At 40.8% G+C, this 27,817-nt stretch overlaps 1 protein-coding gene and 1 long non-coding RNA gene across 9 annotated transcripts in view; one reads left to right on the forward strand and one right to left on the reverse strand.

Moving 5' to 3' along the window:
- Positions 1–1,611: 1,611 nt before the first annotated feature.
- The window catches only part of fbrsl1 (fibrosin-like 1), a 226,982-nt gene continuing 200,776 nt past the window's right edge, over positions 1,612–27,817 (forward strand). For 6 of the 8 annotated variants that reach the window (XR_008388972.1, XM_053654023.1, XM_053654024.1 and 3 more), the window contains exons 1-2: positions 1,612–2,495; positions 19,863–19,967. Coding sequence is in view for 7 of the 8 variants with exons in the window: in XM_053654023.1 (XP_053509998.1) it covers positions 2,280–2,495; positions 19,863–19,967 (321 nt within the window). In the remaining variant the exon portion in view is untranslated. The remainder of the gene's footprint in view (positions 2,496–19,862; positions 19,968–27,817) is intronic. The other 2 variants (XM_053654027.1, XM_053654029.1) reach the window with 1 other exon arrangement.
- LOC128625587 (uncharacterized) lies at positions 2,341–7,090 on the reverse strand. The gene is made up of 3 exons (XR_008388974.1): positions 6,343–7,090; positions 2,575–6,224; positions 2,341–2,473 (listed from the first exon to the last, which is right to left on the reverse strand). It is a non-coding gene; the product is annotated as an uncharacterized LOC128625587 (long non-coding RNA).

The following is a 27,817-nucleotide window of genomic DNA, read 5'->3' on the forward strand; positions in this document are numbered from 1 at the left end:
TGACTCTGTAAATGAACAGAACTGAAAGGACAGAATACTGTCCTCTCACTGCAGAGACTTCATGCTGTGGAAGAAAATGAAGTTTGATTTTCCCTTTCACGTGATCTTTGAACACGGAACGTAACCTCTCACCGCTCTGTTACTCAGTTTAACATTTTCCTTTTTTCTGTAGCGCTGGCGCTGTGAGCGGACGGAGTGTTGACCTGAAAGCCCCGGTGCAGCGAGGACGATTATCACACTGTCAGTTCATTATATTACATAATAATAGCTTTAGATGTCAAGTTCAATTAAGCGTATTAAAGCAGCGTCTGCTGGAGACGAGGTTAACCGTGTGACACGCTCTACACTGACATATTTATTTTATCCTCTGTCTGTGTGTGTGTGTGTGTGTGTGTGTGTGTGTGTGTGAATAATAGATGTAAAAATGTTCCCCTGAAGATTCCCAGTCATCTATATTCCTCTCATCTCGGAGCCATGGAGCTCCTCAGAGATTTCACCTTTGACCTTCTGTCTCAACAGCTGTGTTCAATTTATTCTTGCTCACTCTCAGGGGTGTGTGTGTGGGGGGGAATTGTCCCTCTCTCTTCTCTCCTCCCTCCATCTCTGTATCTTTCCCTCTTCCGTGTCTCCACACACACACACACACACACACACACACACACACACACTGTTCTGTTGCAATGCTCTGTGTGTCTCATGGGAATTAAAAACAAATAACCTACATGTGTTGCTAGCTACACGTTCTCTAAAAATAAATTAAATAACCTGCATGATCCCAGTGTTTATTGTTGTACTTGATGACCTCTGACCTCAGGTGTTCTCCCAGCAAAGAGGGAAATATTAGCAACGGGAATAAGAACGAGGCACGATGCCGGGAATCTCGACGTCGCCGAAACGAACACAAGCGTCGTATCGTGCAGCGTGTCTGCTAGGTGTTGTTAGCAGAGCCTGTGCTTTATTATGTTTTTTATTATTATTACATGTGTCATGTTTATAAAGGTCGTTATTTCCCGCTGCTGTGTGTGTGTGTGTGTGTGTGTGTGTGTGTGTGTCAGAGCGTCTTTAGTGTGAGGTGATGTAAACACAGCTCTCAGTGTGAGTTAATTAAAGGTGTGTGTTAGCGTTGACAGCTCAGTCTGCTAACTCTCTGTCTAGCTCACACACACACACACACACACACACACACACACACACACTAACAGTGGCTGCACTTTAAATCCATAATAATCATTAGTGAAACTGTTCACGTGTACAATTTACATCTCCTGTTTCATGAGCTGCTTTAAAATGTACATTTCCCTCGTGATGAATTCGAATAGATGCTAGTGAATATTAATGAGTGTATAATGAATATTAATGAGTTTGTGCTAGAGCTGTAGCTAGGCTGGGTTTATATCATGTTGCGTAAGCGAAGAGATGAAAATCATTGTTTTATCATCAACTTTAACATTTGCTATTTTTTTTTCTATTCACTATATGTGCTCACTACATAGAGTATCACTCCGGTGCTGTAGACTCCACCTAGTGCACTATATTATTAGTTAAAATAAATAATAATAATAATAAAAAATAATAAAATCCTGTTGGAAATGAAATGTGAGGTTAACACACACTGTGATTGGCTATTGCTGCTTTGATTGACCGAAGTAGAAAAGAGCAGGCCCCTCCCCCTGTTTGCTCATGTTAACACTGATCGCAGTACAAAGTCTAACCAATCTCTTTTTCTTTGGGAATCAGTTCATTGCTTTGATTCAGAGCCAACGATTCAGTGAAGTGTCAAATATCACCAGGATTCGATCTGATTCAATCTCTTTGGGAAACTATTAAAACAATGCAAAGTGGGAGGGGCTAATCTCGGGTAAAGCTTGTATAGGCTCCGACCCCACCAATCACAGGGCTTATGTCACTCGCCCCACCCCTACGACTTTTATAAAAACTTTACACTGTGAGAACGCTAACCTAGTGAGTGAACGATAATCTAGCAAGAAATGAGAACGCTAAACTAGCATGTAAAGTTAAAACTAGCCTAGCAAGTGAAAGATAAACTAGCTAGTAAAGAGGAAGATCATCTAGCGAATGAAACATAACGTGAGTGAGTAAAGTAATAAAGCTACTGTGTAACTCTATAATTGTGTTGTTGCTACAGTCAATACAAAGGGCTGTCAATCTAACTGCTCATTATCACATTAGGCCACGCCCACCGGACCCATCTCAGATCAGTGTGATCAGTGAATCAGCTGCTGTTTACCTGTGTTTTATCACACTTTCACCTTTTTTTCATGCAGCAGAAGAACGGCTCGGTGAAGCTGAATGGCAGCAGGAAGGAGAGGAGGTGGGACACGGCGAGCGCTGTTAAACGACAGAAACCAGCAGAGGAGGGAAAGGAGGAGGAAGTGAAGGATGAGGTGGAGGAGAACGGCTTCGACCTGCCCAACAACACGGAGCACACGCAGGAGAGACTGCTGCAGAGAACCTACTCCAACAAGAACAAACGGGTCAGTGTGTGTGTGTGTGTGTGTGTGTGTGTGTGTGTGAATCCTCAACAATTGCCCCTCTAGCTAACAACATACTTACCACAGGTGGCTTGAGTGCAACTCTGTGACCTCATGATTAAATGATGAAATGATTCGCTTTGATTGATTCATTCAGGAATCAGTTCAGAGCTTCAATTCAGTCAAATTGACTCAGTGAAACTGCCAAATGTTTATCAGGCTGGAGAGAAAAAAAATACACAAATTAGATATAAAATTAGAATAAGACACAGATAAATTAAAAACTGGAAGCGACCAGAGGTGATGTTCTCTACGCTGTATCTTAGCTAGCTAGCTAGAGTTAGCGGACTAAAATGCCTGTCAGATAACACGAAATATTTGGACTACAGTGAGGTATATACTATTATAATATAATACTATATATATATAATATAAAAAAAAACTTAGTGTCTATTAGAAAACTCTGTCTCAGTCCTCTGATACCTCTATGTGCGAAACCCGGACTCTGAATACGAGGAATTAACCCAACCTAAATACTGCCTTCAGGGGAAGCTAAACAGTTTAGTTACCATGGTGACGACATCTTTTAAATCACCACTATGATTTAGTTCAATTAGATTTAAACAGGATTCTTGATTTAATTGTAAAATGATTCCGTGAAATATCAAATGATCACCTTTATTCGATTTGATTCGGATTCCTTGGGAAATGATTCAGTGTAACCGATTCAGTCTCGAAGTCTCGAATATCACCAAGATTTTATTCAAATAGGATTCTTCATCCAATGTAAATAATTCAGTGAAGTATTGTATATCTCAATGATTAGATTAGATTAGATTATTATTCTTTGGGAAATTATTTATTGTTCTGATTCAATGTAAGTGATTCAGTTAAGTATCAAATATCAAGAAGATTTGATTCAGATTTTTTTGAGAAAGTGTTCATTGCTTTGATTCAATAGAAACAGTTCAGTCAAGTCTTGAATATCATGATTCAGTTCAACTGGGATTCTTTGAGAAACAATGAATTGTTTAGATTTAATATAAATGATTCAATGAATTCTTACATTTTACTGTCATTCGATTACTGTTCTTTGGGAAACGATTAATGGTTTTGATTCGCTGTAAAAGGTTCAGTGAAGGTACCAAATTTTACCCTGATTTGATTTGATTTGGATTCTTTGGAAATGATTTAAGGTTCTGATTTCATGTAAGTGATTCAGAGAAGTATAAAATATCACCAAGATTCAGTTTGATTCAGATTTTTTGAGAAATGACTCATTTTTGATTCAGTGCAAACAATTCAGTCAAGTCTGGAGCATCACCATGATTCGATTCAGTTGGGATTCTTTGATAAATGATTTATTGGTTTGATTCACTATAAACGATTCAGTGAGGTCTCAAATAACTTCATGATTCGATTCGATTAGGATTCTTTGGAAAACAATTTAGTGTTTTGATTCAATGTATATGATTCAGTGAAGTTTCAAATATCACAGTGATTAGATTCAATTAGGATGTTTGGGAAACGATTTATTGATTCTATTCACTGTAAATGATTCAGTGATGTGCCAAATGTCGCCATGATTTGATTCAGTTAGGATTCTTCTTCTTCTTAATGTGAATGATTCAGTGACGTCTGAAATTTCAGCATGATTTGATTTGATGAGTAAACTTTGGAAAATTAATTATTGTTTTGATTCACTGTAAATGACTCAGTTTCAAATATCACAGTGAATTGAATCAATTCAGTTGAATTGAATCAATCTTCTCTTTTCCCTTCAGCTTCTCTAATACAGCTTTTTCATCATTTACTCTTTATTGTGGCAGTTTGGCCTGTTCCTGTAGTTAATTGCATGAAAACCAGTTTTCCTGCAGATGGCACACACACACACACACACACACACACACACACACACACACACACACACACATAGTCCCTGATAGAGGAAGGAGGGAAAGAGAACGAGTGTAATTGCAGAGCGGAAGACGCGGCACAAAGTGGCCATCTGGCTGTGTGTGTGTGTGTGTGTGTGTGTGTGTGTGTTGTACAGGGACACACACTAATGAAAGAGCTCTCGAATTGCTGCTTGATTTGCTCTTGTGAGCCGCAGTGAAGACACACATACACTCTCTCTCTCACACACACACACACACACACACACACACACAAATAAATGCATCTCTCCAGTGTGTGTTGAAGCCGTTGCTGATTTAGGCTTCGACCCAAACACTAACACACAGATTTTTAATGGCGGTTATTTGACGCTGGAGTGTTTATATGCTGTTATTCTCACTGTGAGTTACCCATAATGCACTGCAGCCAAGCGTACATCAGGTTTAGTTTCTCGTACGTCTCTGAGTGTGTTGGGTAAAAAAGAGAAATAAAAATTTCATGCTAAACTGTTGGCTATAAGCTTCCACTGCCTTTTAGCTACATTAGCGCTGTAGCGGAGGAACAAGGTTGAGATAATAAACATCTCTTTGATAATCGTCTGTATTTTGGGGTAAAACATTTTTTTAAAAAAAAGTAAAAACATAACCACAATAAAAATATTGTAATTTCACATAACTGTCATCACACATTCTGATTTACTGCTTGGTAAAAAAGAAAAAATGAACATAATTACAAGTTTAAATAATTAATAATTAATGTTACAGCAAGGATTTTTAGCAAGATATGTAACAAGTAAACTATTACAACAATGACACTGGCAGCTGTGGATCAGGTGGTAGAGCGGGTCGTCCACTACTCGTAGGGTCGGCGGTTCGATTCCCGGCCCACATGACTCCACCCACTCCACATAACTCCACGTGACTCCACATGACTCCACGTGACTCCACATACCGAAGTGTCGTTGGGTAAGGCACTGAACCCCAAGTTGCTCCCGATGGCAAGTTAGCACCTTGCGTGGCAGCTCTGCTATCACTGGTGTGTGTGTGAGTGGGGGGTGTGTGTGTGTGTGAATGGGTGAATGAGACACAGTGTAAAACACTTTGGATAAAAGCGCTATATAAGTGCGCCATTTACATTATATAATTAATAATTCATGTAAAATTAAAAAGTAAAAAAAGTAAATTATTCATTTAACATTAAACATTTTTTAATGGATTTGATACAAAAATTAATTTCAGTGTGAATTCTGTGCAAAAATGAGAAGTTATTTACTCGCTGATTCATTCTTTGAATAAATATAAAATAATAATCAGTTTGAATAGTTTTATAATCTTCGAACGAAATACAGTATAAGACGCAGGCGACCCGAGTACACACACTATACAGTTTTTAATTCTTTTATTTATTTTTATTGAAGCAAAGAACGGTGATCCAGCACCCGTCATCAGGGTGAAAAACTTTTGTTTTCATTTCTGAAACAGTTTACTGTGAGATGTATACAACAACAGAAGAAATCAGGAGGGCAAAATCAGGGGCAAATGCTTTTTCACAGCACTGTGACCTGTGGCTTGAGTAGTTGTCATGGTGATGGAATGACTCCGCCCCCTGAGGTCCTAATAGCTCTCCGTTTCAGACAAGCAGCAGTTTAGTTGTGGAACCGAACCAATTTTACCGGATTAGAAAAAGCGTGGAATGGTTCCAGATTAGACACTGGGTCTGTGCAACAGATCTAATAGAGCAGCACACAGTTACACACACACACACACACACACACACACACACAGAGAGAGGCCGTCTGGGCTCCAGGATTATCGTTCTGCAGATCTCAGTCATTTCCTGCAGTTCAGAGGAAACACAATTACTCTACAGTGTGTGCGTGCGTGCATGCATGCGTGCGTGTGTGTGTGTGTGTGTGTGTGTGTGTGTGTGGATATTAAATTCACAACTACCTAACCTTGTATGATGGTTATTATTGCAGCTCAGAGCTGAAAAGTGGCCACACAGAGAGGCCACACCCCCTTCACAGTGATTGACACATAGAGGCCACACCTCCTTCACTGTGACTGACACACACAGGCCACACCTCCTTCACTATGACTGATACACTCAGGCCACGCGTCCCTGACTGACTGATACACTCAGGCTACACCTCCACTATGACTGATACACTCAGGCCACACCTCCTCCACTATGACTGATACACTCAGGCCACGCGTCCCTGACTGACTGATACACTCAGGCTACACCTCCACTATGACTGATACACACGGGCCACGCCTCCTTCACTGTGACTGACACACACAGGCCACACCTCCTTCACTGTGACTGACACACACAGGCCACACCTCCTTCACTGTGACTGACACACACAGGCCACACCTCCTTCACTATGACTGACACACTCAGGCCACACCTCCTTCACTGTGACTGACACACACAGGCCACTCCCATTTCACTGTGACTGACACACAGAGGCCATGCCTCCTTCACTATGACTGATACACACTCAGGCCATGCCTCCTTCACTATGACTGATACACAGGCCACGTCTCCTTCACTGTGACACACGCAGGCCACACCCACTTCACTGTGACTGACACACAGGCCACACCCCCTTCACTGTGACTGACACACACAGGCCACTCCCATTTACTGTGACACACACTGAGACCACGCCTCCTTTATTGTGACTGAGTGACTTGTGACTTTATTGACGCCTCCTTCAGCACTTTACACTTGCATCTGAACAACATTAAAAGCTTTTCACACATACACACGCACACACACACACACACACAGACACACATACATACACACACACACACTATGTGCTGAGCTTTATGTTTATTCCCATATGATGTCACTGTGCTGCTTTAGTGTGTGTGGTGATACAACACTGCCACCTGCTGGTCATGTAAGGTTGTAGGTGTCTTTAGACTGTCTGTGCTACATGATGGTAACACACACACACACACACATACACACACACTCCTATTATTCCTATTATTATCTCCACGCTTATATATATATAATAATTAATGCACGCATATTCATTATTACTTTTCACACAGACACATTACTCCATCTCATCCTTCACCTTTTACACATCACCGTAAAGACCAAGGGTTTGGCTTGTAAACGATTAAACAACACATTTCACTCTTATTTAAACCTTAACATCCTGAAAATGACAATACACAGTACCAGCAGAAACACACACACACACACACACACACACACACACACACGCACTGAAACTAGCTGTAATATTGCAGCCAGAACTAAAAAAAGGGTGTTGATCCACCAGGGGGCGCTGTGTGTGTGCGAATAACTCCACCAGTGTGTGATGTGTTTCAGTAATGGATGCTCCTGATATTGCCTCATAATGACTGCATATTTTTTGAGCATACTCTGCGTGTTTGTGTGTGTGTGTGTGTGTGTGTGTGTGTGTGTACCTTCCTGACATGATGGATGATATTTCCCGATGATTGAATCACGGTGAAGTGTGTTCACGTCCTGCCGCTTTATTTAAAATTATTCACAGGCTCAAGGTCAAACCGTTCTGTCGGAAAGTGCGGGCGAAAAATCACTTTTTATTACACGTAAATATTTAAACGGAATATCTGAGTGCAGAGAAGAGGTTTTTTTCTTTTCTTTTTTTTTTTTTTTACACACCACACACGGAGCGCTACACACTCCATCGGTTTAGCTCGGATTTTTCTCTCTACGTGCGTCCGAGACGTCATGTTCCATCGCTAAAGGGGCGCTTCAGCTAAAAATAAAACCTCCCTCTTCCCTCCAAATGTACGGAATCGATTAGCCAGGATGTGTTGGCGCTACGAGGCTAACGTAGCTAACAAATAATGGAAGTCTATCCCCAGCAGTTTAGCTGTCTCGGTTATAACATTTCTACATGAACAGTTTCTCAATAATGCAAAAATAAACCTGCATATAAAAGCTACAGATCAGCTTTACACTTCGCTAGCGAAAACATTTCTCAAAAACGACCTGATTCCAACGTTTAGCTGTAAATTTAGCCACATTGCTAGCTACGATAGTTCTCCGAAAGGATTTAGCAATCGTCTGTATGATCCTGATATTCACTGTTTATCTATAAAACTAGCCACATTGCTAGCTACAAAGATAAACACGATTTATACGTTCATACGTTCACGTCTATTCGTAAAACTAGCCACGTTACTAGCCCTAGCTAAAATAATTCTTCAACGGAATTTCAGCACGACTTTACAGCTTTACACAACCAACACAATCCCCGTGTTTCATGTTTATATGTAAAACTAGCAGCTTTGCTAATTACAAAGGTTCTGTGATTAGCCTACTGATTCTGCGATTTAGACGTTAGACACAAACTTTGACATGTCACTAGCCATGCATCACTAGCTAAAACTAGCCGTGTTGCTAGCTACGGATATTCTAGAGAACGTTAAACAGACCCTGTGATCTTGTGATTTTCACAATAATCATGGTGCTAGCTATAAAATGTTTTTTTTTTAAAAAAGTTAAATAGTGTTAAATATATGATTGTGCGATGTAGTGCTTATCTGTAAAAAGTTTCTAGCCGTGTTGAAGCAGCATTTCCAGCTAAACTGTTACTAGCTAAATGAAAACGTTTAATGAAACGCGTACTAATGATACATCGACTAGCCAGCTAGCTAGATTCGCTAACTCAGTAAAGTCACTCAGTAAAGTCATACTTTTTCTCTGTTGTGTTTTTTAGAGGCGGGGTTTCACTGGTAGTGTGAAGTGTGAAATGTTTAGCTGCTAATGACGTTTAGCTGCTAACACACAGCTCACTACAATCAGGGATTTGCTGACTGGCTAGATGTGTTGCTAGCTACGTAGCTGTATTACCTCGCTATTAATATTTAGCCACCTTATTTAATAACAAGTCATTGAAATGAAATGAAAATAGAAATGAGTCTGGCTTGTGAAATTTTCAGACACTTACCAAACTGGAATACCTAGCTGGACATTGTAGCTAGCCGAAAGTAGCTAGTTAGCTGAGCTAGCATGGTAGCCATGTTTCAGAGCCTTTAAGAGATGTTTGTTTAAGCTTTTAAAGCTTGCTGGTTAGCGTCTAGCGCATGAGACGTATTAAATATTTACATTTCATTTCTTTATTCCTTTTTTTCTTGTACATGTGCACATCTAACCGTGAGCATAACAGCGTGCAGAGAAAATACACAATTACTTGGGTTTTTTTTGTCCAAATTATGTAGTTTATCTCGACTTCAGATTTATGTTCTCGTAGTGAAGTGAGGTGTGTGTGTGTGTGTGTGCGTGTGTGTGTGTGTTATCTGTGTGTCACAAGGCGAAGTGTACACTTTCAGCGTCGCTCCTAATTTAGCGGGCTAATTAGCTAATTACTGAAGTGGAACTCAAACAAACAGATGTGGTGTTGTGAGCGCTGATAGTCGGGTGTTAAACACGCATTAATACTAAACACGCCATTTTCTCTCTCTCTCTCTCTCTCTCACACACACACACACACACACACACACGTGTAATTCTGTCTTTGTGTGTTTTTTCACATCGATGTATTGATTAATCGTGGATAAAATAACCCTCTCATACAGTTTGTGATGATTTCTACTCATCGTACTGTAACTAAGTACTGAATTTAAATATCAAGAATAACCAAATATGGACTTGTGGGCGGAGCTATAAACAGTGCAGCTCACTGATTGGTTGGAATTGTCCTGCTAATAGTAATCTTACGGTTACAGAGTGGAGTCTGATCTTCAGCCTGATGAAGTTCATCTCTCTTTTTAGTTTCCTGTACGATTCATGAGCAGCGTTACGGTTTTAACATCAGAATGAAAGTTTCAGATTTATTTTTATTTTATCTGCATAAATTTCCACCATGTTTACGTTAAGTTCCAGTTTCCTTCAGATTCACTATAGATGCTCACTACATAGGGAACACCACAGTGACTACATAGTGACTCTACCAAGTGCACTAATCAGTGTCCAGTGGAACATCTGAGATTCAGCCACAGAAGTTTGGACATATCCATCCCAGTGTTCTGTCTGAGATTAAAGTAATGGCACCTGCAGCTTTGTTTAAATTGATTGCCACCATTAAAATGAAGTTTCTGTGTGTGTGTGTGTGTGTGTGTGTGTGTGTGTGTGTGCATCTCTCCCTGTCTATCTCTCTATCTCTCTTTGTCTGTGACTGTGTCTCTCTCTGTCTGTCTGCATGTGTCTCTGTCTCTCAGTACGTTTACATGGACGACAGTAATCCGATATTAATCCGATTAAGACGATACTCTGATTAAGAAACTAGCATGTAAACAGCGATTACTGATGACCTTAATCCGATTAAAGTCATACTTGAAGTAAACACAAATGGAATTAAGACGTGTGGAGTATTCCTTACAGACATGTAAACACCTTAATCACACTATTAACGTCGTGTGAGAGTTTTCACCGCATTGTGCGACAGGACACGATCACACACGGCAGCGCTCAACGTTTTACGGCGAACAAGAGAGTTCGGCTGCGTCCCAAACCGCGTACTTGCCTACTATATAGTAGGAGAAATACATGTGTTTCAGCTACTATATAGACGGTAAGTACGTGGTTTGGGACGCAGCCCACCGCTTCAAGCAGTCGTCTATTAGCACGTACAGCACGACTAATAATTAACTGCACTTGAAGCGTCCGTAAAAAAATTAAATAAAACACCCAAAACTGTATACGGTCCCATAACGAAGACCAACTGTATGTTGCTACGTGAAATTCTGGAGGGACGTCGGACGGCGTGGCGCGGTGACGTAATGACGCGGGCTGTTAATCTAATTATGATCTAGAACATGTAAACCGGGTACATGACAGGAGTATTCTAAAAGCGACTCATGTAAACACCTTAATCACAATATTATACGTCTTATTCAGAATAAGCTCAATAATTAGATTACTGCTGTCCGTGTAAACACAGTCACTCTCTCTACTGTCTCTCTCTGCGTCTCTGTTTCTCTGTCTTTCTCTGTATGTCTGTCTGTGTGTGTCTGTTTCTCTTTATATATATATCTGGGTCTCTCTGCCTACCTGTGTGTCTTTATCTGTGTCTCTCTCTCTCTCTCTGTCTCTCTCTCTGTGTCTCTCTGCCTACCTGTGTGTGTCTCTCTCTCTGTGTGTCTGTTTTGCTACCTGTGTCTCTCTCTGCCTACCTGTGTGTGTGTCTCTCTCTATCTGTGTCTCCCTCTGCCTATCTGTGTCTCTCTATTTGTCTCTCTTTCTTCCCATCTGTGTGTCTCTGTGTGTGTGTGTCTCTCTGTTTCTCTCTCTCTCTCGTATATATATATATATATATATATACACGTATATATGTATATATATATATATATATATACACACATAAGTATATATATATGTGTCACTCTGTATATCTGTGTGCTTCTCTTTATCTGTTGTCTCCCTCTGTCTGTTTATTTTTCTCTCTCTCTATCCTTAGCTCTCTCTCTCCCTCTGTGTATTTGTGTCTCTGTTTCTCTCTCTTTCTCTGTTAATGTGCTTCATGTGCGCTTTATTTCTCTCTCTCTGCTTGTAATGTTGTTGTGTCTGACATTTTTGCCCTTCAGAGTCAGCGAGGACTTGTTGTGTGTGTGTGTGTGTGTGTTGTGTGTGTGTGTGTGTGTGTGTGTGTCACTTTTTTCTCTCTCTCTCTCCTGATGAATTACGGCGACCCGTCTCTCGGCAGCATTGATTAGTGATAATTGGAGGGAGTCAAAAGGCGAGAAGTGTCTCTAAATAAATTTTGGCGGCGTTAATTGCACGTTGGTGTGGAGGCGCGCGGCCTCGGGCGCACACGGCCCCGCGCTAATTGGCCCCCTTCAATGAACATAATTAGAGCGATTGTTAAGAGATAAAGAAAAGGTTTAACGAGCGCCGTGGCTCTGTCAGAGGGAAAGAGAGGAACATCACACACTCCTCCTCCTCCTCCTTCTCCTCCAGAGCTTCATCTCCAACACACACACACACACACACACACACAAACACATCCGCGCTTCATGTGTGTTCACCTTAATTAACACAGGCCTGTGCTCACATAGATATTATCACTTTACTTTGAGAGGTTAAGATAAAACTCTCTCTCTCTCTCTCTCCCTCTTGATTTGAAAACATTACCCATAATACACTGCATGCTGTGAGACGATTCACAAAGGACTGCGTAATGCAGTTAAAGCTAAGGCTGGAAGGTTTTATGTGTTTAATTGTGTATTATTAATGTCCTATCAGAACGGGTTCCAAGTAGAACCCTCAAGGAGCTCTTTTTTTCTGAGACTGTACCAAGTGCCAAAAAGTTAACCGTTAAACTCCTGACAGGTTCTGGATGTTAAGAAGAAAATAATTTCTCAGTAATTTGGAGTTTGTTCTGCACACTTAGCCAGTTTATATATAAAGGGTTCTTCGAGGGTTCCTCGGATGATTAAAGATGATTAGCTTCTTTAAAATGAACGCTTCCTGAAACGTTGTTGTTCACAGGGTTCTACGGAGAACCTTTAAGGACAGGCACGGCGTGTAGAGGTGAGAAATGCTTTCTGAGGGATTCGGCCTGGTTTCGAATACGTCACGCAAGATTTATTTTATTCTTTAACACAAAACAAAGCCAGTGACATACACACTAACATCACAGCGCAGTACACCGGTACTGTTTACATCATTATTTACGAGATCGTTAGAATTAAACAAATACAAACATTTAACAATAGAATTTAACAAATAGACAAATAGAGTTCAATAAATAAAATTCAACAAATACAATTCAATAAATAGAATTTGATCAACATAACATAATAATAAAATTCAATAAATAGAATTCAGAAATAGAATGAATGGATGAATTCAATGAATGGAATTTGGCCAATAGAATTTAATATCTAAAATTGAATAAATGGAATGCAGTGTATAGAATTTGATGAATAGAATTCAATGAATAGAATTTGATGAATAAAAGTCAACAAGTAAAATTCAATGAACAGACTTCGATAAATAGAATATGATCAATGTATTTCAACAAATGGAATTGATCGACAGAACTTAATAATAGAATTCAGAAATAGAATTCAATGAATGGAATTCAACCAATCGAATTTAACTGATAAAATTCAATGAATAGAATCCGGTGTATAGAATTTGATCAATAGAATTCAAGGAATAGAATTTGATAAGTAGAAGTCAACAAATAGAAGCTTCGAAAACAGTATTCAACAAACAATATTTAGCAAACAGAATTCAATAATAGAACAATAATAGAATTTGATCAGTTGAATTCAATGGATAGAATTTGATCAGTGGATTTCAGTGAATAGAATTGACCAATAGAGCTTAATCAGTACAATTCAATAAAGTGAATTCAACAAATAGAATTTGAGCAATAGCAGTTAATAGATAAAATGCAATAAGTAGAATTCAAGGAATAAAATTTGATAAATAAAATTCAGCAAATAGAAGCTTTAGTAAACAGAATTCAACAAACAACATTCAGCAAACAGAATTCAATCAATATAATTTGATCAATAGAATTCAATCAACCGATTTCAACCAATAGAATTTGATCCCAATTCAGAAACTCTAACTAGTAGAATACAGAAAATAGAACAAGAATCTAATCAACAGAATGTAACAAGTAGAAATATTAACAAATACTAAATTTAACAAATAGAAAATGTAAAATTATTATATGTGTAAAATATTCGCTATTAAAAATGACCAATTTAACAAATATAATGTGACCAATTTCTTCCAGTCAGTTAGTGTTTAGCGGTTAGTGAATTTAAGAACCCCCTCATGTACTGAAGCTAACTGGAGCTAAGTACAGAGCGCTGTATAGAAATGTTCCCGGTTCCTCTGTAGTGAATGTTTATAATTCAGATCGTGTGTTCTGAGACGCGACTCTGCTGCTGTCTCCTCCGTGTTGATCGTCTGAGTAACGTAACGTGTTATTGCTGGATAACTGATGAAATAAAAACAGTTCCTGCTGGTGCACTTTGACTTTTTTCTGTAGGTGTAAAGGTCGTGTGTTAAGTTCCCTACGGTGTTTCTTATAGAAAACGCTGAAGATGAACCCTGTGACCTCTGAAATGTGCTGAATCTATTTTCAGACTTTATGCGGAATTATTTCACTTCTTTCCCGTGCTGTTATGAAAGCTTATATTTTTGAAAGTTTATATGTTTAAAATGCAGAACATTTACAGCGGCCGACTTAACGATGTTAGCGCAATTATAATAAACATCAGCGATGTGTTTTATGGAAATAAAGCAGCCGGAGTTTCGGAATAGCAGATGCTGAAAAGTGATGTATATATTGTCATTTTTGCATTGATTCAGTCTTTTTACATGAATAACCTTGTACCAGCAGCGCTAGTCAAAATTAGCATAAAATAGTAGCAGTGATTAGACAAAGTTAAAAGCCTTACACAGTGAAACAATGCTTTAGGAAATTCCCAAATGTTATAAACCACCAGAATCACACAGGATGTTTGTGCACATATCCTTGATTAGCACAACAATAAAATCAGATCAGTATAGGAACCAAACTTTCTATTAAACTACCATTACAAACCATTATAAACACATTAAAATCTTTTATTTCATTTAATAGTTTATTTAATAGTTAGCTTGTTATTAAAATAAGCTAGTTGTTGTAACACCAAGCAACTATCATGTGGTGTATGTTAGCTAAACACGTAGCTAGCTAGCTTGTTAATATCCATGTGCATGTGACTGATGAAAATGTCCACACTGTTGCGAAGCAGCTGATGCTCTAAGCACATAGCTGTGATAATGCATGGCTAATGTTGTAGCTAGCATGTTGCTGTTTATACAAAAGCAGTGAGAGTGGAAACGAGACAGAACCATCCAGAACGGCAATATTTACCTCAGATGTGTTGGTAAATGACTAAGAAAAGGCTCAGAAGAACTAAAATTACACTGTTATTACACTTAGCGTTACCGCTAACCAAACTTCGAGGGAATAAAAATCATGACAGCACTGTTGCTAGGTAACTCGGACACTCAGACACCGAGCATTAACTAGCTAAACTCAGATGAACAATTTCAGCTAGTACATTGCTGTTAAGTCGTTTATACAGCCTGCGGTGAGAGGAAACTACACAGAACATTCACGTGGCATCCCATCCTCACTCTATACACCTTTACAGCCATATTACAATTAGCATAATGCTAAATTTCCTGCTACATCAGTGTTTAAATATATATATATATAAAAAAAACCTGTTATATTATTTATTAATTAAAGTTGAATATTACAGTTTTTTACACCTGATCGATTCACACTGCAGCAGTGTTGTTTCACTCTCTCTCTCTCACTCACACACACACACACACACACACACACACACACACAGTTGTTTCCTTCCCGCATAATTTGTTAGCGAGCTGCTACATGTTCACTTGACCTTCGGAGCAAAACACACACGCACACACAGAGGATAAAGAATGTTAGCCAAGGTCGTAGCCTGGCTCGTGTAGACAATTAGTCTTCAGAACAGAGCTGTTGTAACTTCCTGCAACTCTCAGCTCATCACACACACACACACACACACACACATTTTAATTTGAAACCCTTTGAACGTATGTAGAATAACAAACTCTTAGTATAATCTCCAAGAGACGACCTCTACACCGTTACTCTCAATAAAAATACCAGGCTCTATGAATAATCATGAATATGCAAATTAGTAGCCACGCCCCACGTCCTCCTGACGTCCCTAATATCGCTAGCATTAGCTGACCAGCTAGCTAACCACGTAGCTAACTGCACGTAAGAGATTTTCTCAAAACTCAGAATGTATTATAATGTTACCATGACAACCGGCATCTGTTCATCGCTAACATTAGCTCATTAGCGCATAATTTGTAGTTAAATGATTCCGGGTACCATGTGACCCTGTGATATTTGCATATCAGTCGTGATTGGTCCAAAAGCAATTTATTATTTAGTTTTAAGTATAATGAGGAACATGTCTTTGATCTAAGACCCAACAGGTGCTAATTACAGTTAATATTAAAGAGAACGAACACGTGTAAAACCGGCGCTCAGCCGTGAACATGAAGTTTCTCGCCTCCCGACATGAAAAAAACCTTTAATTAAATTTTAATTGAATTCAATTTGGATTTAATTATAGGAGGAAGCGTCAGGACGTCTCGTTACATCAGGTGTCGTTTTAGAGTGTGAAAGTCACACTGAGGAAGAACTGCTGCAAGACGCGATAATAACTTTATACCTTTCCCAAAAAAACGTGAAGGCAAACTGAGCTCCTCGTACGAATCCAGAGAAATATCACCGAGTATGGCTCCGTCCCAAACTGCAGCTCAGCAATACTTAGTGCTCTTACTAGAACGTTGGAACTTTAAGCGCCTTGTCCCAAGTGTTAAAGTTGATCACTACTTAGTGATCTAACTAGTACTTCATCCATTTTAAGGACCTGTCACAAACTACACCTCATCACTACTTACCGTTCTTACTAGAACTTCAGCCATTTTAAGGCCTCGTCCCAAATCTTAGAGTTCATCACTTGTGTAAAATTTATTTGACATTTTTCTAATGAGATGAGTGTGTTTTTTAAGAGAACATAATATGACTCCGGTACTAATAAGAACACTAACTAACCAGTGATGAACTCCTACTAGAACAGTTCTAGAATTCTAGCGTTAGGGATGGAGTCTTAAAATGGCCGACGTTCTAGTAAGAACCCCTAACTAGCGATGAGCTCTAGTTTGGGACAGAGACAAAAAATGGGCAACGTCCTAGTAAGAACAGTAAGTAGTAAGTAGAATTCTAGTGCTTGGGACGAAGCCTTAAGACACTGAAAGTTCTAGTAAGAGCAAAAACAAATATGGGACGGAACCATAAAATTGCAAATGTATTAATAAGAACAGTCACAGGCACGAACCCTAACATTTGGGACAAGGCCTTTAAATGGCCGGTGTTATTATTAGGAGACGTTATGGAAGGAGTCTCCAGTGTCAGCACTTTGTAACTCTCAAACATTCGCTTTCTAGTTTCTCTGTAGAATGACAAGCTGCGTTTAGAGAGAGAGAGAGAGAGAGAGAGAGAGAGAGAATGATTGTTTATCGCAGCTATAATGTAAGTAAGAACAGGAACCAACTTAAACATTAAACCTAACTCATTTAAATAATTTAATAAAGTAAGCAGTGTGATTGTTGGTAAATCGTTGTGGTATAAGCGCAATAACACTCTCCAGCGTGCATTATTTTCGTATAACAGCACAGTCTGTTGTGTGTCACTCCTCACTTAGCGACTCTTAACTTTTTATCTAAGTTATATGCTAATTAGCTAGTTGGATATTCATGCTAGTTCTATAATCATGCATTAAAGCTAGATGTTAAATATGACTTTCTTGTTTTTACCGACTCTTACTCGCGCGTCCGTTTTGATCCACAGCGTTTCGATCTAAACTACAAATAGTTTTGCTGTGAATGGTAAAGATGCACCCGGGGCGGTGAACGCAGCACGGCTAAGCGCTGAACGCTACAGGAGGCTAACAGCAGGAGCGCAGTCCTCGAGGAGAATAATAATGGTGATAATTTAATTTCAGCATCTCGCTGTTGTAAAGAATAAGAGCCCGTCGTCGATGAAGACACAGATTTGTTTATTTTCAGAGCAGATGGTGCTGCTTCAGGCCAAAAAGATTTTAAAACTCAGGTTTTGCCTTGCAAATGAAGCGCGCTAGCTGAGCATGACCGCGTATTGAAATGTGCTTCATTAGCTTTCGCAACAATTTGCAAAACATGTTTCTACTTTCAGCACTAATAGAGAAGACAGGGATCAAAGTGCGTGTGTGTGTGTGTGTGTGTGTGTGTGTGTGTGTGGTTAAGATGAAACTAGAGGAATTAATATTAGCTACTGTTTGAATTTGCTTCATTAGCATTCATTAGCGCTAACAAAACATGTTTCTACTTTCAACACTAATAAAGAACAAAGTCATCAAAGAAACGTGTGTGTGTGTGTGTGTGTGTTTTAGCACATATAATGATCTTGTTTGTATTGTTAGATGAAGAGGTGCATGATGGGAAATCCCTGTTGAATTGTGGGTAACCACACAGGGTGTGGCCTACTTGCCTTTTTCTTGGTTGTGTTCTAAACCAAAAGAGTCAAAAACAGCTTGTAATCTAGGGATTTTTACATACTGTTTAGCGCAGGAGTGTGTGGTTTGGGACAAAGCCTTTCTCCTTAGAGAGAGAGAGAAAAGAGAATGAGGGAAAATAGAGAGAGAGAGAGAGAAAGATGGAGCGAGGGAGTACTTAAGGTGTATTAAACTTTCTGGCTAATGCTACACCAACAGTTTGTCATTGTATTAGCTAAATATAAATAGCTAACTAGCTAGTCAACTGTTTACATTTAGCTAATACGAGGAAGGACATAAATAGCTAGTCAGCTGTAATATAAGGTGTTAAGTATAGCTAGCTGGCTAGTTCTGCACTGAATTAATCATCGTATTAGTTAAATATAAACAGCTAGCTGTTTAGCTGGTACCGTGTAATGTAGGAACCTGTTGAAGATTGATTAGCAGTCAGTGCTAAGTGCTGAGTCTTTTCTTAGTGACACGTCTGAGGTAAATGTTGACGCTCCGGATGGTTCTGTCTCATTTCTGCCGTCGTGGTGTCTGTATAAACGGCTTCACAGCTACTTGCTAGCTGGATAAATTGTTAGCCTGAGTTGTTAGCTAGCTTATGCTTCGTGTCTGTGGCTTTCAGTTGCCTAGCAACAGTGTCCTCATGGTTTTATCCACTTGAACGATGAGTGGAATGGAAAGGTCCTGAGTGCACTATAATTTGATGGGGTTTTTTTTCCCCCGTTAGCGTGCTACATAGAGTAGTGCACATAACTCTAACCCTAACCCTACAGCGTAGTCTACTAGGGAGGTTACAGGTTGATTTGGAACACAGCCCAAAACCCTGGAAACTCCGTACAACCAAATTTCACCTCAGGGCCTTCTGCTTAGCGTTCTCGATTTCCTACATGAAGCTTTCTGGCCGAGGGGTTAAAGCACATACATGTGTGTGTGTGTGTGTGTGTGTGTGTGTGTGTGTGTGATGGTCAGACCCCTTTAATTCGTCCCTGCTTGCGGCTGTAATTGATATTTAGCAGAAAGGTTAATTGTAACAGTGATCTGTTTTAATTAGAGGAGAAATGCGGAGACCTGGCCTGCCCCTGGGAATGAACACACACACACACACACACACACACACACTCGCTGGGCAGCTGGTCAGAATATCTTCTAGCTGTTGTTATTGTTCTGTAATAGGTTAGGAATAAAACATGACGAGTCGTGCTGCGCATTAATATAAACCTGCGCTACAGTCAGAACTGCTGTTATAGAAAACTAATCACCACCTTCTGACCAATCAGAGCACAGGATTCAGTAACGCTGTGGTGTAACGTGTTATTATTTTCTTTTCCAGTTTAAAAGTGCCCTCAATCAGACGGTGAGGTCTTTGACAGAGCCCAAAGTTCCTGCTGTGAACTCCACAGCCAACCGGAGCAGCTCCAAGGACCGCCTCAGTGAGGTAAGCCCCGCCCACTCAGACTGTGAGGTCATAGTGTTAGGCAGCCAGTGACAGATGAGCGTGAGGAGAGAAGCTGTGGTACTGCTCGGCTCGGGGCTGACTGCACTGCGGGTTTTACTGCGTTACTTCTCTCTCACAAAAAGAACAAAAATACATGTTTATCATTAACTTTTGTCCGTAGTTAACATTTCAGCACTGAATTAACCTTCGCTGTTGTTTATCTGTAAACATTCGTTTATTTGCAGTTGATTGGTAGCTTTTTAGCTGAACTACAAACACATGCTGGCTTTTATAAACAGGGAGACATTCTGTAGTGATCTGACTAGCTAATGCTAGCTTTATGATTGTGTTACATTAGCTAGCTATGGGTAACCATGGAAACGATTTCAGGCAGTTCATGAACACAAATATCACTGTCAACAACAGCAGCAACTATAGCTTAGATTTCTGCATAGTAATTACTGTGTTCAAAGAAAGATTAGATCAGGAAAGCTAATCTTCTGAATAAAGTAAAAGCTAACATAGCGAGTAAAGTAAAAGCTAACCTAGCATGTAATGTGAAAGTTAACTTAACGTGTAAAGTAAAAGCTAACTTAGCGAGTAAAGTGAAAGCTAACTTAGCATGTAATGAGAACTAAACTAATGAGTAATGAGAATTCTAGCCTAGTTAGTAAAGTAAAAGCTAACCTAGCAAATAATGTAAACGCTAACCTAGCGAATAAAGTAAAAGCTAACCTAGATAACGTAGCTACTGTGTATACAGTTGAATCCTGATTCTCGTTGAGGGCTGTCAATCAAGCTGCTCATTAGAATCTTAGGCCACGCCCCATGCCCGTCTCAGATGCGTGCGATCAGTGACTCAGCTGCTGTTTTTACGCCGTTTTTACGCCGTTACGTCTAGTGTTTTTCTTACAGACACATGTACCATGTCACAAGAAGACATACGTTTTCTTGCCGATATTAAAATATCCGTTCGTTAAGAAACGACGAGGATTTTTTTATTAGAAAGGTCAAACTTTGTGCCCTTGACATCATCAGGATAAAATGACGGTGTAGTCGGAAACTGGAGGCATCAATCATCTGTAATGAATAAGTAATGGATAATTTCCCCTCAGGGATCGTTAAAGTGCATCTATCTATCTATCTAAAACCGTGTGTGTGTGTGTGTGTGTGTGTGTGATTTTAGATGCGAACGGGGAGACGGGGGAGACGGGGGGAGACGGGGGGAGGGGTGAAATAATAAGGCGATACGCCAGAGTAATGAGAATTTATGTCTAATTCCCACGTGGCTCGTTTTAAATGAATCCTGAATATGCTTCTCTAACTAATGCCTGTCAAACGCCAGGCAAATTCACTCAGGCAGAGCGAGGGAGAGAAAAAAAGACGAGAGGAGAGATGAGAGGAGGGGTACATGTCTCTCCGAATGGGCGATGATGAGGAGGAGGAGGACGGAGCGAAGAAAAAGCTCTTAATGAAGAGATTAAATGTGCTGTTCCTGATGGAAATTAGAGGACGAGAGACATATCAGGCTTTTATCTTCTCTCTCTCTCTCTCTCTCTCTCTGTCTCTCTCTCTTTGTATGTGTCTCTCTCTGTCTTTCTTCCTGACTGTCTATCTCTATTTATCTGCCTGTTTCTCTCTCTCTGTCTGTCTGTCTGTCTGTCTGTGTCTATCTCTCTGTCTGCCAGTCTGTCTCTCTCTTTGTATGTGTCTCTCTCTGTCTGCCTTTTTGTCTATCTCTATCTATCTGTCTGTTTCTCTCTCTCTCTCTCTCTCTCTCTCTCTCTGTCATTTCTCGCTGATTGGAGCAAAAAGGCTGCGTTTTTCTTTTTTTAAATGAAAGAATCTGACAGGGCGAGAGAGAGGAGGAGGGGCGGCAGGATGGAGGCCGATAAAAGCCTGACAGTTTTGACAGTGAAAAGCGACAGAACGGAGAGAGAGAGAGAGAGAGAGGGAGAGAGCGAGAGAGAGAGGGAGGGCTGAGAGGAGTGAGGAAAATTGCAGGCTGCGCTGGCTGACAGTGTTGATCTGCCATTTCCCTCTAATCTCCTGCCAAAAGTAACGGCGCTAAGAAGCAGGATGCCGTGCCCACGTCGTTTGTACCTGTCCATCACACAGGGAGGAGAGAGAAAAAGAGAGAGAGAGGGAGAGAGGGAGAAAGAGTGTCAGTCAGCACAACGGCGCTAATGCTAACTCTGTAAACACGGTCGCGTTTACGATGCAGCGAAGTCTTTCAGAACGCTCACGTCTGCTGTGGCACACTCATCCACTTCCCCTAGGTCGAGCTCCCTTAGTCGCTCAGTTGTAGTGTGTCGCTTGTGGGCGTGGCCTGTCATAATAACACTATTATTATTTTCACTGCTAATGAGAACAGTCATTTCGCTTCTAAAGCTAATTAGTTAAACGCAGCATAAATAACGCACTAATCGGAGTGAAAGTCAGTCTATTTACGTTAGACTTCGTACTAGCACCGTTCTCAGATTAGATTAGCAAAGCGAGCTAACTGTACCAGCTACGTGCACTCACCAGAGGCAGCGAGGACCTCTGCTTCTTCATCGTGACTGTTCCTCCTGCCAAGTTTGACCGTGTCAGCTGCTAGCTAGCTAATTAACTGAATAACTAGTTAGCAAATCAGCGATGTAGCAGATGAATGAGTTCAGAGTAATTGTTCTGACTGCCTGAGGTGATTGGATTCACTGCTAGCATGATCATCAGTACCTTACTTAGCTACCAAAACCCTTAATAGACAGCTAGCTAGTTTCTAAGTTGACTAGCTGATTTGCTAACTAGCTAGGATACAAAATGTCTGGCTAGCAGCTACCATAACAGTTATATTAGCTTAGAAACCTGCTAGCAAGGAAATTAGTATCATAGCTAGTTAGCAAATCAGGTAGGCATCTTGCAAGCTTCTAAGCCGGTATAACTGTTGTGTTCACTGCTAGCCTAGACGATTATTGTCCTAGCTAGTTAGCAACTCTGTTAATCAGCTAGATCAGCTAGCATTTCTTAAACTAATATAACTGATGTGTTAGCTGTTAGCCAGACACTTGGTATCTTAGCTTGTTAGCTTCCTGAAATGTCACTGTACTTTGTTCCACGTCTACGATATTTTTACTGCCGAGATCGATTGTGTTCGGTGCTAGCTAACGAATTAGCATTAGTGAGTTAGCAAGCTGTTAGTGTTTACTGACAAAGGAGTGTTTGGTTGGTTTGCATTTTTCATATTAGCAAAAAAACAACAACCCACATTTATAAAATTTTATTAGTGCCTTTCTCGTCCATGAGATTAATTCAAACTTTTACAGAAACAAAAGTATTAATAAAGTATTTTGTAAACTTCAACTGAACACTCGATCAGGTGTTTAGCCTAGCAGTGTAGCAGTCATGCTGGCTAGCAAACTAGCCTGCTAACTAGCTGAAGGGGATTAGGTTAATATACAGTAATATATGAGTAACGGATCTTGTCCTGGTGGAGAATCTCAGTGCAGCTTCGTTATTATTCGCTGGCTTCATGCTCGGCTGCTCCTGATTGGCTCCTATTCATGCGCAGCTCCGCCCTTTAATCGACTGTCAGTTTGGAAATGAACAAAAGCTCTGAACAGGTCGTCCCGCCTGCCTCATTAGTGAGGGTCAGAGAGTTCCCCTAATTCAGGCTGTGTTCATGCGACAGCTTTATTATTATTATTTTTATTATTATTATTATTATTTATTGATAATATTATTAGTGTTTATTCTTTATTGTAATAGAGAATACTGATCTTTTATTCATATTTCTATGTACTGCACGTGACGTAAGTTCAGGGTGAAGCTCGGCGAGATCAGATCCATAACTTGTGATTTGATTGGATCACACGTGCATGAAAAACGCAGTGAAAGAAACGTGCCCACGCGTACATCATGAGTTTTATTCCTTTATTTATTTATTTTAATCGTGTTAATTAAATAAAAATCCAGTTTGCGCAGTGTTCTACATCAGCAGGTGTAGATTATGACGAGCGCCTCGTGCTAATTCTCTTTTCTTAAACAACATGATAAACCGTATGAGGTACGCTAGAAATACTCATCACTGCCACACACGAATATATTTATTTTTTAATTAGTTTTCCTTACGTTTATTTTTTTTATAAGACACACCCCGTTTTGATTCCCAAATCTGAAAGAATAAAACAGTATATAGTCTGATAAACGATGAAGGGGTGGCGTTGAGCAGGAAAGAAGTCACTTTAGTTTGTGTGTTTGGGGTAAAACGGGAGGTGATGTAACCAAGTGGCTAATTCTGATTGGTTTATTTTTAACATTGACGTACCAGACGAAAGCTCCGCCCACTTTGGGTTGTCAGGGGGAACGTGGCGGGGAACAGAAATTCAGAAAACTTCCTTTCTTTCGCAGTTGGCGGTAATTTTACGACAGAAGATAAGGGTTAGGCTTAGTATAAATAAAGATTGTTGTTATTTCTAAAATAAATAAATAACATGATGATTATGATTATTATTATTATTATTTTTATTGTTATTATTTAAATTCAGGTGGTGTTTATGTGGAAGAATGTTCCTCAGACTGATATTGATTTTCTTTGTAAATAAACGGTGTAAAATCTTAAATCTGGCTTATCGTGACACGACATTGCTAAGTAGTGCGCCCTACAGCAGGTTAGCACGGGGTGCCGAGACTTATGGAGCTCAGACCGGAATGTGCCGGAATGTTTTGCTGCTCTCTCAGCCCTAAATCCTCATTATCATTTAAATAGGGCTCACTTTCTAGTCTGAATACGACAATGTGAATGAAGCGGGGCCACGGGGAGGCTAATTCCACCAATCTGTGCCCTGAGAGAGAGCGAGAGAGAGAGAGAGAGAGAGAGAGAGAGAGTGTGTGTGTGTGTGTGTGTGTGTGTGTGTGTGTGTGTGGCATTTATTCACTCCCTCTCCCTCTCTCTTAGATTTATACGATGTGTAATGGTGGTGTTGGGGGGATAATGTGGGGCACCTATATACCTATATTGTTACCCTGGTGTGTTATATGTGTGTGTGTGTGTGTGTGTGTGTGTGTGTGTGTGTGTGATGGGGGATTAGAAAGTGGAATAGTGTTGATACCTGCTGTGCTGCCTCGCTGGTGTTCTCTAATTGACACAGAGGGGGCTGAGTGTGTGTGTGTGTGTGTGTGTGTGTGTGTGTGTGTGTGTGTGTTTGTGTATATGTGTGTGTGTGTAAGAGAGATTGAATTCTAGGCAAGGACGAAATTGGTGTAGCAGAAAAGTCTCGGTCAAACCCCCCTTCCTCTTCCTCCTCGTCCTCCTGCCCCTGAGACGTGGCCACAAATTGCCAATCGACAAAAAGAGGAAAGCGGAAAAACGAGGGAGAAAATGGAGGAAGGGAGGGAGGGAAGAAAGGAGGGAGGGAGGGAGGGAGGAACGAAAGGGGGGAGGGAGGGAGGGAGTGATCTTGATCTTCAGTCCTGTAGTAATTCCTCCAGCCGAGAGGAACCAACCACCAGGGAGCGAGACCTCGAATTTCCAATTAACATCCGGTCCGACGGCGTCGGTGTGACCCATCACGCCGCTCTAATCGTCCTCGTCCACTCGTCCACTTCCCCTTCATCAAGTCCCCTCGGACATTTTTTATAACCTGTCCCGTTACTTAATAGACGAGGGGTCGAGTTCACACCGCCGTGGACTTCAGGAGCACCATTTACATTTACCCATGATGCCTTGCAGCGGGACTCCGACCCGGTGTCCTTCCCAACATGGCGGACGGTCATGGATGTTTTAATAAAATGGGTCACGTCTCATTTCAAAACTATTACCAAGTGCTCGTTTGCATATTTATTGTGTAGAAGACACGCGACACGTAAATCCACTGGATTGAAACTTCATCGTAATCGGATCCGATCCAGATTCCAGAGAAAAAGCTGCGTGTGAAATGGACGAGTGAAGGAATAAATGAAGAGTGTACACACTTAGATCCGTCACGGTTCTCTTTAAGGTTCTGTGTTCAGGATCAGAAGAGGCTCCTTTCAGGAAGATGAGAAGCCTTAAACAGCACAGACGCGTACTGATATTACGCCACCTCCTCCTCCTTCTCATCAGCTTTCTGGAAGAAATAAATCGGCACCACCTGTGTTGTTGTTGTTGTTGTTGTTGTTGTTGTTGTTTAGTGAGACAGCGTGACCATTCCAGCCCAAATCAACACTCGCAGTACAAAATCATTCGCTTCCAAAAGCTCTCCACGCTGCTTTTAAGCGGTAACCGCATGCCCTCTGCTCCACTCACGGTTCTCCTCTCAGAGTGTTCACGCCCGGTTCTGTCCCGATCCAAACCGTCTCACACCCTTTTAAAGCGAGCCGAACTGAGACCGTCACGGGAGGTGATCTCCTCAGATCTGTGGATCCGTGACTTTAATTGTTAGTGTTGTATTTTCTTCTGCTTTCACAAGGTAACATTTCAAAGCGTCACACGTGAGTAAACTGTCCTCTGATTGGTCAGAGTGCTCCTGTTTATATTCCGGGGGTTTCTGCTCGTGGCGCTCATCCTTCATGATGGATAAACAGCAGCTCCGTGAGCTTACTCTGGCTTTGTTTTTAGCTGCAGTTATTACGGTTCGTCAGTGTGAGCGGGAATCCATGTGTCACGGAGCGAGTGAAGCCTTGAGACGCTCGCGGGACGCCTGCTAAACCTCTCTGAAAGTTGTTCGGAAATATGTTCTTCAGACCAAATGTTTCCAGTTCAGTTCAGTGTTGTGTGTGTAGCGTGTTTAACAGTGGACATGGTCCCAGAGCAGCGGTACAGAAATATATACACTCAGGATATAGATGTTAAATGTATGAATTCATCTCTAACGAGCAGCCAGAGGAGACGGCGGTGAGGAAAAACTCCCTGAGACGATACGAGGAAGAAACCTCGAGAGAAACCGGACTCAGAAGGAAACCCGTCCTCATCTGGGTGACACCGAGTAGTGCGATTATAAATAAATACACCCTTCTGTAAATGTGCTAACACTACATGAAGTCTGTTGTGTTGAACTTCTCCACTGGTCACTGATGGAGACTCGAGTGATTGTAGTGTTAAAGCTGTCACAGCGTAACTGTCCATGTGAACTGAGGTTCATGGAGTTTAAGTGGAACCGTCCTCAGTAATCTCAGTGATCTTTAGTCTGCACCATGTGGGACATCCTCAGCAGCAGCGTGTGACCTCCAACTGATGAGATTTTATTATTATATAGATATTCATGCAGCGAGGCATTAGCAAAGCGTACACGCTTTTTACCTAACACGGTTCCCATCATGCATTGCTGTACAGGTTGGTTTGTTGGGCCGTCGGGTCGGATCGCTTTCTCACCGCGAGCGAGCGTGATTACCGTGTTCATATACGTCTAAACCAGGGGTGTCCGATCTTATCCGGAAGGTTCCGGTGTGTGTGCAGGTTTTCATTCCAGCCGAGCAGGAGCCACGCCTGATTCCACCTGTTGAATCAGCTGATCTTGGCTTTCAGTAGATTCAGGTGTGGTGCTGCTTGATTGGAATGAAAACCTGCACCACACCGGAACTTTCCGGGTAAGATTGGACACCCCCGATCTGAACGATCCAAACCTTCCAAACCCAGGGAGGAAACGCTCCCGGTTCCGAAACAAACGCTCCACACGAGCCGCTGTTACATATAAAGATGAAGAACTTACAGGAGTATTCCATGTTCGCGTTTTCTCGTCCTTATCCTCTGCACTCGTTTGTTGTACTTTGATTTGCTTCATTTTGTTTTTATTGTCGTGTCCTCTGTCTCTCTTTTGTCATTTGAGAAATGTTGTGCAGGAGAATGAGCACATGTTTAGGGTCAGCCATCTTGTACAGGATTGCTCTACCCA

Source organism: Ictalurus furcatus, chromosome 22 (genome assembly GCF_023375685.1).
Source record: "Ictalurus furcatus strain D&B chromosome 22, Billie_1.0, whole genome shotgun sequence".
NCBI lineage: Eukaryota > Metazoa > Chordata > Actinopteri > Siluriformes > Ictaluridae > Ictalurus > Ictalurus furcatus.